This window comes from Chionomys nivalis, chromosome 5 (genome assembly GCF_950005125.1).
Source record: "Chionomys nivalis chromosome 5, mChiNiv1.1, whole genome shotgun sequence".
Lineage (NCBI taxonomy): Eukaryota > Metazoa > Chordata > Mammalia > Rodentia > Cricetidae > Chionomys > Chionomys nivalis.
The window spans coordinates 106,930,633-106,942,643 of NC_080090.1; the positions used below are offsets into that span (position 1 = coordinate 106,930,633).

Here is a 12,011-nt window from a genome sequence, read left to right on the forward strand (position 1 = left end):
ATAAATCTAAAACAAGTCCAAGCTACACCACCCCTGGTCATGCACCCAAAGAACACTCCATCATACCACAAGGACAATGATGCAACTATGTTCATACCAACTTATTTTTGTAAAAGTGAGAACATGAACACAGTATAGATGCTCCTCAATTGAAGAATGGATGAAGAAATGTGGCACATTTACACAATGAAATATTATTCAAATCAATGACATCATGAAATTCAAAGATAAATGGAACTAATAACCCTGAGTGATGTAACCCAGACCCAGAAAAATAAACAGGGTGTATACTCACTTATAAGTTAATATTACCTGTAAAGTTAAGGATAATCATGCCATAATTCAGAAACCCAAAGAAGCTTGGTAATGGGGGGTGGGGGGACGCTCAAGGGGAAAATTCAGATTTCCTTAGTAGTAAGAGATGTTTTTAGTGGACTGGCAGTGGGTAGGGGTGGGAACATGAGTGGTCAGTTGGTGGTTTGAGGGGTAAATACTGAAAATCCTCACTGGATAGGTTATTATTTCAGTGGCAGGTGGAAGCCTGATTTGATGGTAACTCCCAGGAATCTACAAAGATGACCCCAACTAAGACTTCTAGAAAAGTCGCAAGCGCTGTGCGAGCCGCCCGAAGGGTATATTTACCAGGCTGTTTCTGAGTGTGGATTGTAACCTTTGGTAAGAAAATGTCGTCCATCTTGCCATTCACTCCGCCAGTGGTGAAAAGACTTCTGGGATGGAAAAAATCAGCCAGTGGGTCTGGAGGAGCAGGTGGCAGGGAACAGAAAGGACAAGAAGAAAAGTGGTGTGAGAAAGCCGTGAAAAGTCTGGTGAAGAAGCTAAGGAAAACAGGACGATTAGATGAGCTCGAGAAAGCCATCACCACTCAGAACTGCAATACTAAGTGTGTCACCATCCCCAGCACTTGCTCTGAAATTTGGGGACTGAGTACACCAAATACGGTAGAACAGTGGGATACAACAGGCCTTTACAGCTTCTCTGAACAAACCAGGTCTCTTGATGGCCGTCTCCAGGTTTCGCACCGGAAAGGGCTGCCACATGTTATATACTGCCGGTTATGGCGTTGGCCGGACCTTCAGAGCCATAATGAGCTCAAGGCAATTGAAAACTGTGAATATGCTTTTAATCTGAAAAAAGATGAAGTGTGCGTAAATCCTTACCACTACCAGAGAGTTGAGACACCAGTTTTGCCTCCAGTATTAATGCCTCGGCACACAGAGATCCTGACAGAACTGCCGCCTCTGGATGATTATACCCACTCCATTCCAGAAAACACTAATTTCCCAGCAGGAATTGAGCCACAGAGTAATTACATCCCAGAAACGCCACCACCTGGATATATCAGTGAAGATGGAGAAACAAGTGATCAACAGTTGAACCAAAGTATGGACACAGGCTCCCGAGCTGAGCTGTCTCCTACCACTCTTTCTCCTGTCAATCACAGCTTGGATTTGCAGCCTGTTACCTACTCGGAGCCTGCCTTTTGGTGTTCGATAACATATTATGAACTGAACCAGAGGGTTGGAGAGACCTTCCATGCCTCACAGCCCTCGCTTACTGTGGATGGCTTTACAGACCCATCGAACTCGGAGAGGTTCTGCTTGGGTTTGCTCTCCAATGTTAACCGAAATGCTACTGTAGAAATGACAAGAAGGCATATAGGAAGGGGAGTACGCTTGTATTACATAGGTGGGGAAGATTTTGCCGAGTGCCTAAGTGATAGTGCAATCTTTGTGCAGAGCCCCAACTGTAACCAGAGATACGGCTGGCATCCTGCAACAGTGTGTAAAATTCCTCCAGGCTATAACCTGAAGATCTTCAACAACCAGGAATTTGCAGCTCTTCTGGCTCAGTCTGTCAATCAGGGTTTTGAAGCCGTTTATCAGCTAACTCGAATGTGCACCATAAGAATGAGTTTTGTGAAGGGGTGGGGAGCAGAGTACCGGAGGCAGACAGTAACAAGTACTCCTTGCTGGATTGAACTTCATCTGAATGGCCCTCTGCAGTGGTTGGACAAAGTATTAACTCAGATGGGATCCCCTTCAGTGCGATGCTCGAGTATGTCATAAAGCCCATCACTAGTCGAGTCCATCGAGAGACTTCGTGTAACAACCTCTCTGTCATAGTATTTGTGTATGATCCCGTGGACTGTTTGCTATCCCAAAATTCCAGAGTGAAAACAGCACTTGAGGTCTCATCAGTTAAAGCAACTTGTGGAATCTGTTTCCTATATTTGAATATTAGATGGGAAAATTAGTGTCTAGAAATGCCCTCCGCAAAAGGGAAGAAAAGACTTAAAGACTTAGTGATATCTTGTTGGGCATAAGACAGTGTCCCAAAGGTTATTAATAACAGTAGTAGTTATGTGTACAGGTAATGTATCAAGACCCAGTATTGCAGTACTATGCTGTTTGTATACATTTTTAGTTTGCATAACTGAGGTGTGTGTGCTGCTTCTTGGTCTAGGCAAGCCTTTATAAAGTTACAGTACCAAAAAAAAAAGACTCCTAGAAAAGGAGAATGAGTAGCTTGAGTTAGCTACCTCCTGTGACCACGCAAGACTACCAGTGGAGGCTCTTGTTCACCAACTCAGTAACATAAATTTTGATCTTAAAATCTCTCTGGTCTATGTGATGTTGTAGGCTGCCAGTGACACAGAGATGGTGGGAGTTGCCAAGCAATGATTTGTCCAGTCTGTGACATATGACAAAAGAGTTAGCCCTCCCCTGACACTGCCTGGAGGGACAGGACCTAGAGACTAAATGGTTCAGAAACCTAGGATAAAACCAAACACAACTGGATAAACAAATATCAATGTAATGATGCCTAATGATATTCAGCTGTACTTAAAAATTAATTCCTAAATTTGGCATCAACTTACCCCAAGATCCAGTAATACCACTCTTGAAAATATACCCAAGAGATGCCCTATCATATGACAAAAGCATTTGTTCAACTATGTTCATAGCAGCATTGTTTGTAATAGTCAGAACCTGGAAACAACCTAGATGCCCTTCAATGAAAGAATGGATGAAGAAAGTGTGGAATATATACATATTAGAGTACTACTCAGTGGTAAAAAAACAATGACATCGTGAATTTTTCATGCAAATGGATGGAAATAGAAAACATTATCCTGAGTGAGGTATCCCAGACCCAAAAGGATGAACATGGGATGTACTCATTCATAATTGGTTTCTAGCCGTAAATAAAGGACATTGAGCATATAATTTGTGATCCTAGAGAAGCTAAATAAGAAGGTGAACCCAAAGAAAAATGTATAGTCATCCTCCTGGATAGGGGAAGTAGACAAGATTGCCGGGCAAAAGCTTGGAACTTGCAGGTGAGGTGGCATGGGGCTAAGGGGAAATGGGGTGAGAAACGTGAGAAGGGGAGGATAAGGGGAGCTTGGGGGAATAGGATGGTTGGGATATAGGAAGGGTGGATACGGGAGCAGAGAAATATATGTCCTAATTAAGGGAGCCATCTTAGGGTTGGCAAGAGACTTGACTCTAGAGAGGCTCGCACGTTTCCAGGGAAATGTCCCCAGCTAGTACCTTGGGCAACTGAGGAAAGGGAATCTGAAATAACCCTATCCTATAGCCATACTGATGAATATCTTGCATATCACCTTAGAACCTTCATCTGGCGATGGATCGAGGTAGAGACAGATACCCAATTTGGAGCAACGGACTGAGCTCTTAAGGTCCAAATGAGGAGCAGAAGGAGGGAGAACATGAGCAAGGAAATCAGGACCACGAGGGGTGCACCCACCCACTGTGACAGTGGAACTGATCTATTGGGAGCTCAGCAAGGCCAGCTGGACTGGGGCTGAATAAGCATGGGATGAAACCGGACTCTCTGAACATGGCAGACAATGAAGGCTCATAAGAAGCCAAGGACAATGGTACTAGGTTTTGAACCTAATACATGAACTGGCTTTGTGGGATCCTAGCCTGTTGGGATGCTCACCTTCCTGGACCTAGATAGAAGTGGGAGGACCTTGGACTTCCTGCAGGGCAGGGAATTTGGACTGTTCTTCAGTACCTAGAGGGAGAGGGAGAGGAGTGGGGGAAGGGGGGAGTGGGGGAGGGGGAGAGGATTGGGGAGAGGGGGAGGGGAGTGGGGGAAGGGGGTGATGTGTGGGAGGAGGGGGAGGGAAACGGGGAGGAGGCAGAAATTTTAATTTAAAAAGAATAAAATAAAGAAAAAAATTACTTCCTAGCCGAAAAGTCATCAGAGAGACTTCATCCAGCAAATGGTGGAAACAGATGTAGAGACCCACAGTCAAACATTAGGCTAAGCTTCTGGAATTCTGTTGAAGAGAGTGAGGAAAAAATTTAGAACCAAGAGTGGTTAAGGACATCACAAGAAAAACCACAGAATAAACTAAACTGGGCTCACAGACACTCGGAGAGACTTAACTGACGATCAAGGATCCTATATGGGACTCACTTCAGCTCTCTACATATAGGTGACAGCTGTGTAGTTTGGACTTTTTGTGGAACTTCTAACAGTGGAAGCACTGTTATGGCTCCTTTATAGGCTTTTGGGAACTTATTCTTCATATTGGGTTACCTTTCCCAGTCTTAATACAAGAAGAGGTGCTTAGTTTTATTACAACTTGATTTGCTGTGTTTTGTCAATATACATAGGAGGCTTGCACTTTTTTGAATAGAAATATTGAAGGAGAAGATGGGGAGGCAGAGATGAGATGGTTCGGGATAGACTGGGAGAGAGGAGAGGGGCAGAGTGTTGTCAGGATGTAAAATATAATGCGTGTTATTAAAATAATGCACTAATAAAATAAAACAAAAATTCAAAAAAGTTAACAAGGTTTATTAAAGTACCTTAGTGTTAAGGAAGTGACCATTTATGATCTCCACATTATTTCATATAATTTTGTATTACTGAAAAACATAATCAAAGTATTGGAGTAAGGTAATGAAGACATTCATTATTCACTTAAAATTTGCTTAAACTGATGCTGTAAGAAGCTCAATAAAATATAGGTCTTACAAAAAAGGATAGTTTCGTAACTCATACTTTATCAATAATATCAACATGCAATGACATCAGAGAAGAGCTATGAGGCTTGCTTGGACTGAAATGGAAACAGCAAAGAGAAATGCACCCAGGAGGAAAGGACTCTCAGGGCAAATCAGGCATAATAAAAGCCATAGTCATTTACCCATAGAAAATACAGACACCTTATAAGGTGTTCCTGATTCAAAAACTGCATCAGGAATATTTATAGTATAAATTAAGATACTTCACAGAGGGCACATAATATGATGGATGTTGAAACTTTTATTCATACAGATATTCTTTACTCAAGGATTTTTAAAGATCTGGCCTAGAATATAGTTAGTTTCTCCAAGATTCGTCATTTTAAAGAATGACATATGAAATCATGCTGACTCATATTTCATAACATTGCTCCATCTGTTGCTTAAAAACCTCAACCTACTACAGCTTGAGCTCATAGATAGGTGCTTGCAGCACATGGTTTATGGAGACAAAAACACAGATGGACCATTCATATAGAAGTGTGGCTGGAAGAGAGTTGATCAGCCAGAAATCAACTCATTGCCAACATTCATGTTGGGAAAAATGTTGTTATCTAAAGGACCCTTAGAGAAGCTGTCAAAAATGTAGAAGATCAGAAATAATGTGGAAAATAGATGCTAAAAACATTATTGATAAGTACCTATAGCATGGTTATCAACCATACTAATGCAGCAACCCTTTAATAGTGTTATTCATGTTGTGGTGATTACCAATAATAAAATTACTTTCATTGCTAGTATCTAATTGTACTTATGCTGTTATTATGAAACATAATGTAAACATTTGTGTTTTCTGGTGGTCTTTGGTGACCTCTTTCAAGAGGTCATTCAACCATTTAATGGGTTGTGAGCCGTAGGTTGAGAACTGCTGATCTATAGGATTTAGTATTAATGAAATCATTGGTTACTTTTGCAACTACAGGTGTGATTATGTGTTTCAAAGAGAAATTAGAAAAATGAATATCAAAGATTAAATTCATGTGAGAAAAAGAACAACAGTAACTGTATGAAAGAGATATTTAAGAAATATTGTTAAAGACCAGATACTAAATCTAATAAAAGAGCAGCTGGCTACTCCTATAAGGTTTGCGCCACTACTGAATGAGTGTGCTGAATATAGGTATGAACTTGTTAATTTAATTTAAAAATTAGAATCTTTCAGAGTACAGAAATGGAAAAAGTCAAAAGGGCCTGAAAGAATACTAAACTAAAATGGGATTAGTATTGCAGGCAGGAGGATACATCTACTTGAACTAATGAACAGAGAATAATAAAAGTTGTGGGATTCAAGAGAAGAGACATTCAGAAATCACAATCAGCTTTGTTGTCTTTTTAAAGAATTAGTTGTGAGCACTGAGAGAGAGGAAGTAGAGATATTATTTAATTCTCTGGTTGTATTATTCGGTAATATCTTCTGCATAAAGGAGAGTCAAGGAAGGCAAGCTCCATGGAGACAGCAATGACTGGTTTTCTAGTGCAGGCTGTCGCTGGTAGAGGGTTATATTGTAGGATAAACTCATGCTGAAAATGCAGGTTTGGAAATGATGAACATCTATTATTTAACTATTTACCACCTATAGATTTGAGTTATGCTCATCAGAGAAGAAAATACAAAGTGAGTGGAGAGATGACAAATGAAAAATTAAAGCTAAGAACACAGAAACACAAAAAGGCTAGACACTCAGAAATACTAGAGAAAAGAGGGAATAATGAAAAATTAATTAAATTTATTAGTTGGAGTTTCCTTTGAGTTTGGGAAATTTTTATCATTCTAAAAAATGAAAAAAGAATCAGCATAGAAATAGGATGATATAACTAAAAAGATAAATCCTTTCTTGAAGATGGGAGGTACTAAAATCTATTTTAAAATGAAATGAAAATTCTGATATCATTTTTTAAATAGAATTTTAATTAAAATAGTACTATATTACACTCCACCTTTCCTATCCTCCCTCCAGTCCATCCCAACTATTCTCTCTACAAATCATTCCATCCTCCCCACTCTCAAGTTGGTAAACTTTTCTCAACACTCAACTTAAAGATTCAGTAGATTGTGTTTGCAAGACCCTCGGCCAAATTCTTTCTTGATATATTAGAGTAGGAAGGCAAGAACAATGGTGCATAGTCTGGAAATACCAGAATACAGTATTCATGCGTTTCAGTATAGTTATCTTAATTTGTCTCAGAGAAACAGAATGCAACATTTTATTACAATAAAGAAATTGTCTGAGCTTTTAACATTTAAATATATTGATTCAAAAAAGAAAACAATGTCCCAGACTCCCCCAAAAGATTGCCCTTTAAAGGCTAGATAAAATTCTACAGATATTAATGATGCCCTTATTAGCATAGATTTAATTTTATAAAAGTAGAGAGCTGCTAAATTCAATTGCAACTTAGATGAGGAAAAGCCTTTTGCTTGAGTGATGATCCAGTATACCATGTGTTGGAAATTAGTTTTACCCTTAAAAGACATGTCGAATGCGTAGAAGAAAATATTCTTGATACAGAAAAGGAGTTATACTCTGATGTTCTGAGCAAATATTCCTAGACATGCTTAATAATTTCAAAGAGACAAATTTAGAGGCTGAATATTTTAGTTTAGGTCAAATTTAGTTTTTATATGAGTCAGATATAGTACACTAAGAGAACTAGGAAATTACAGTGAGATTCTAAACTTGATTCACTGGTAATGTAGTGATGTAGGTGGGTCTTCTGCAGATAAGTGAATCCACAGAAAGCCTGAGAAAGCTTGGGAAAGAATAAAGCATGTTTTCTTGATAGCAGCAATTTCTCTGGTCTGCTCTGCTTGCTAGAGGCAAGCAAACGCTCTCATCTAAGAAAGGCTTCCTGACTCAGCTTTAGCTGCAAAACCCTACAGCTCTTTTAAGAGGTCCTGCCACGAAACACTTAACCGGTGTTGATGAAAAGTTGAGCGCATACTTTTTGGTTTTCAGCCGTAGCAGGAAAAAAACTGTGCCATTTTAAAATGTTGGCTTTCTGGACCATCCTGCCAGGGCAAACTCTGACTCTTTCAGTCAGGCAGTCCGACTGAGTGTGGTCTGTGAGCAGAATGCTTCAGGTTGCTTGCTGGCAGGGACCTTGAAACACCATAGAGTTGTGGTAATAAAAATGGCTGCAGCCGGTATCTCTGCCATGAGGCTGGAAAGCTAAGAAATGGGCTGGATACAGTCATCAAAGTCATGGCTTTAATCCTCTCCATAAAGACTCATGTGGTCAGAAAAAGAGAGATATAATTTAGTTTTTATATGAGTCAGTAAAGAGAGATTCAAAAACAAAGAAAACCTCTAAATGGTTTACAGTGTGTTAAAAATATATGCAGGCTAAAGGTTAAAGTTCTTAAAAGTCAAAAAGAAAAAAAGGAAGTAGTTGGGTGTGGTGGTACACACCTTTAATTCCAACACTTGGGAGGCAGAGGTAGATTGACCTCTGTGACTTCAAGGGGTAGAGGTAGATTGACCTCTGTGACTTCAAGGTGTGGTAGCACATGCCTTTAATCCCAGTGCCTGGAAGGCAGAGGCAGACAGATCTCTGTGAGTTCAAGGTGTGGTGGCATATACCTTTAATCCCAGCACTGGGGAGGCAGAGGCAAGTAGACGTAGACTCTGTGAGTTCAAGGACAGCCTGGTCTACAGAGTTATTCCAGGACAAAGATGTACAGAGAACCTATCTCAAAAAGTAAAAATAAAAGAGATAGAGGTTAAAGTAAAGCCACATAAAGATGGAAAATACACAGAGAATCTTGATACTGTATGCTATTATGATCTCTTTGAATTGTTTGAATGCTGAGAAAGGAGCAACAGCTGCTAAAAGATATTTGCTTATAAATGCTGCTGAACTAATCCAAGATAGATATTTTGAAAATACCTTGACTTCAAAATTTGGATCTAAGGTCATGATGCTATGGGAAAGTTCTTCTTTTGTTTTCACAGAGGATGAGACCCTGTGGATTGCTTCTATCCCAATATGGTATGATAGACCATCCCCTCCTGAAAGGTTGCTGTGAACCTCAAAAAATTACTTCACTCAACTGCCAACTGAGATGAACCTGGCACACAGGTTACACCATAAAAGACCTGAATAACAGTGCCCCTATACAGCAGAAAGAAGTTTGGAGAGAAATAACTACATCCATATTCCCAAATATTGTTTATAAATATTCTTTTACTTTTAAAGAGGATATGATATAGAGATGAATAATTTGCATTGGTATAAATCTTGATTTATTGATACAAGTTTAAGGTCAATTTTGTTATATGTATATGTATTTCTGATATTGATTAAGGTATTGTGATTGTGTAGTTCATTTAAAAATGTAATGTATGTATGTTGTTAATGGATAATCATCAATAATAGTAAAGCTTGTAGTCATGTTAGATTTTCTAGATGTGCATAGATATACTTCAGATAGGCATTCTTCATATCATTCAAAGACTACAGAATATGGCATTTTAAATGTTTTAATAACTTAGGGTTTTATATGACAATGAGACACGTCTCCTCCTGGCAGCATCCTCTACTTCTAGAGGAAGATGGGCATAGAAGAGGCTCCTTTTGGAGTTGGTTAGTCATTTGGGCAAGAAACTGCTCTTGCCTGGACTGTTGCATAAACTGGACACAAAGAACCTGCAGAGAGAGGACTGCTGAACTTGCCTAAAGGTGAGATGATTCTTTGGGGTTCCTGACTCATGAAAGAGTCTGCAAGACATTCTGCAGTACACAGCAGATAGCGACTGAACTATCTTTGAAGTTTCCTGCTTCATGGAAATGTCTGTTGGATACTATGGGCCTGTAGACTGAAGATGGATGCCCCAACGATACAAAAGAACTTTGGTTGACTGTCCAGACAGCAAGATGTCTCTGTCATTTCTAGAGTTTTGAAAGTTGCTTATTTCTTGTTTACTTAGGTAATATTATATCCTTTTGGAGTCTTTGATGGAGTTGAAGAATGTTTAGTTATAGTTATAGTTTTCTATTACTATGATAAAGATAAAATAGATATAAATATTGTAACTGTAATTTTTTCTTGAAAACTGTTTTGTTATATGTAATTTTACTATGTTAAAGTGAAAGTCTTTCTTTTTTAAACAGAAAACGGGGAAATGATGTAGGTGGGTCTTCTTTCAATGTGTTTCTTTCATTGGTTAATTAATAAAAAAAAACTGCTTGGCCTAATAGGTCAGAACATAGGTGGATGGAGTAGACAGAACCGAATGCTGGGAAGAAGGGAAGCGAGGCAGACACCATAGCTCTCCTCTCTGAGATGGACACAGGTTAGAATCGTCCCAGTAAGGCACCACCTTGTGGTGCTACACAGATTACTAAATATGGGTTAAAGCAAGATGTGAGAGTTAGCCAGTAAAAGGCTAGAGCTAATGAGCCAAGCAGTGTTTAAATGAATACAATTTGTCTTTTGTTATTTTGGATGTACAGCTAGCCATGCAGGAGCCAAGTGGGATGAAAAGCAGGCCTGCTCGCCTTCATCACTACGATGTAGACATACTACAACACATATTTTCACTCCCCCCATTTCCTTGAATGCTTTTGGTCAGTATTACTGCACAATACATTGCTGTAGAAGGCTCACTATAGGATTATAGTGACATGATAAATAGTTGTGTGTTCATAACTAGGCAGACTATGATCCCCACTACACATGTATACTTCATGGCATTACAGATCAAAACCACACAATGAATGAACAAAGTATAAACAAAGGTGTTGATAATTTGTGGAGAATGTTCAAGAATTTGATGTAATTTTCTTCCCCTTTTTTGATATAGTATCTGATTTGTTCTTGGTGCTTTTGAAGGTTTTTTAAAAATTTTTTATTTATTTTTTATTTTTTGCTCTACCTTCAATGTTACACTGAAAAATATCTGATTCTTACTGCCTTCTAAATGAAGAAAATATGTGAAACAAGAACAGTAAAATTAGTTCAGCAATATCATGCTCTTCACTACCCAGAAAATAAGATGGAAGAAAGGGTGGGATATCTCTAAGAGTTAGAACATGGAAAAGAGTGCTATTAAGCACCATCTTCTGGATCTGACTCTCACAATCACCAATACAGAGGAGCTATGGCTGCCAGCAGAACAAGCCAAACAGACAGAGATGAAAGAAAAAAGAAATCATGTCATGATGGTAGAAATAATACTATTTAAGAAGAGAAGGTAAATCAATAAATAAGCTGGGGATGTGAAATAATAATGGGGAAACTATATTCTTAATCCACTATATGAGATAGTCAAAATCTAAAAGAACACATTTGTTTATCATTCAAGACTTTTGTCTTTAATTTTTATGTTAAAAATAAATTTTGGTGCTTTATGCTAAAGAACCAGTGTTCAAATAATAAAATTTTTAGATATTATTTATGTTGTTGAAAATCATAAATCAATGTTATGGACAAAATATTTGTGCTGCCAACCCATATGTGAAAATGCTCATCTTGAATTTGTCATTTTGAGGTCAGGCCTCTGAAGGCATTGTGTGTGATATGTGCAGTAGTCTCCATGAGGGTATCAGTAGCTTAATAACTGACAAAGAGTTTTCTGTATCCCTTTCTGTCTTCTGACATGTGAGAACAATACAAGAAAGCCATCTGCAAAGCAGGAAGAGGCCCTCACCGAACCTGCTTAGATGGTACCACAACATTAGTCTTCCAATCTCTGGAACTGTGAGGGACAAGCCACTGCTTGGTATTGAACTTCTGGTGATTTCCACAGGAACAAAAACTGAAGTATTTCCAGGAGAAGGAAGCAAGCTTGAGAACTGAAGGAAAACTGTCAAATAGTGTGAAAAGGGAAAGAATATTTGAGATGGAGAGTATGAGATGGGTCAAGACTATTCCTAAGGGTTAATTTTTGGTTGAAGTGGATAAAATACAACTAGATGAATTTG

The 12,011-nt window shown here is 38.8% G+C and overlaps 1 protein-coding gene across 1 annotated transcript; it reads left to right on the forward strand.

Moving 5' to 3' along the window:
- The first annotated feature begins 642 nt into the window (after positions 1-642).
- Positions 643-2,365, forward strand: LOC130874603 (mothers against decapentaplegic homolog 2-like). Its single transcript, XM_057769994.1, has one exon. The coding sequence runs from the start codon at positions 684-686 to the stop codon at positions 2,085-2,087; it is 1,404 nt and encodes a 467-aa protein (XP_057625977.1). The 5' UTR covers positions 643-683; the 3' UTR covers positions 2,088-2,365.
- Positions 2,366-12,011: the final 9,646 nt, after the last annotated feature.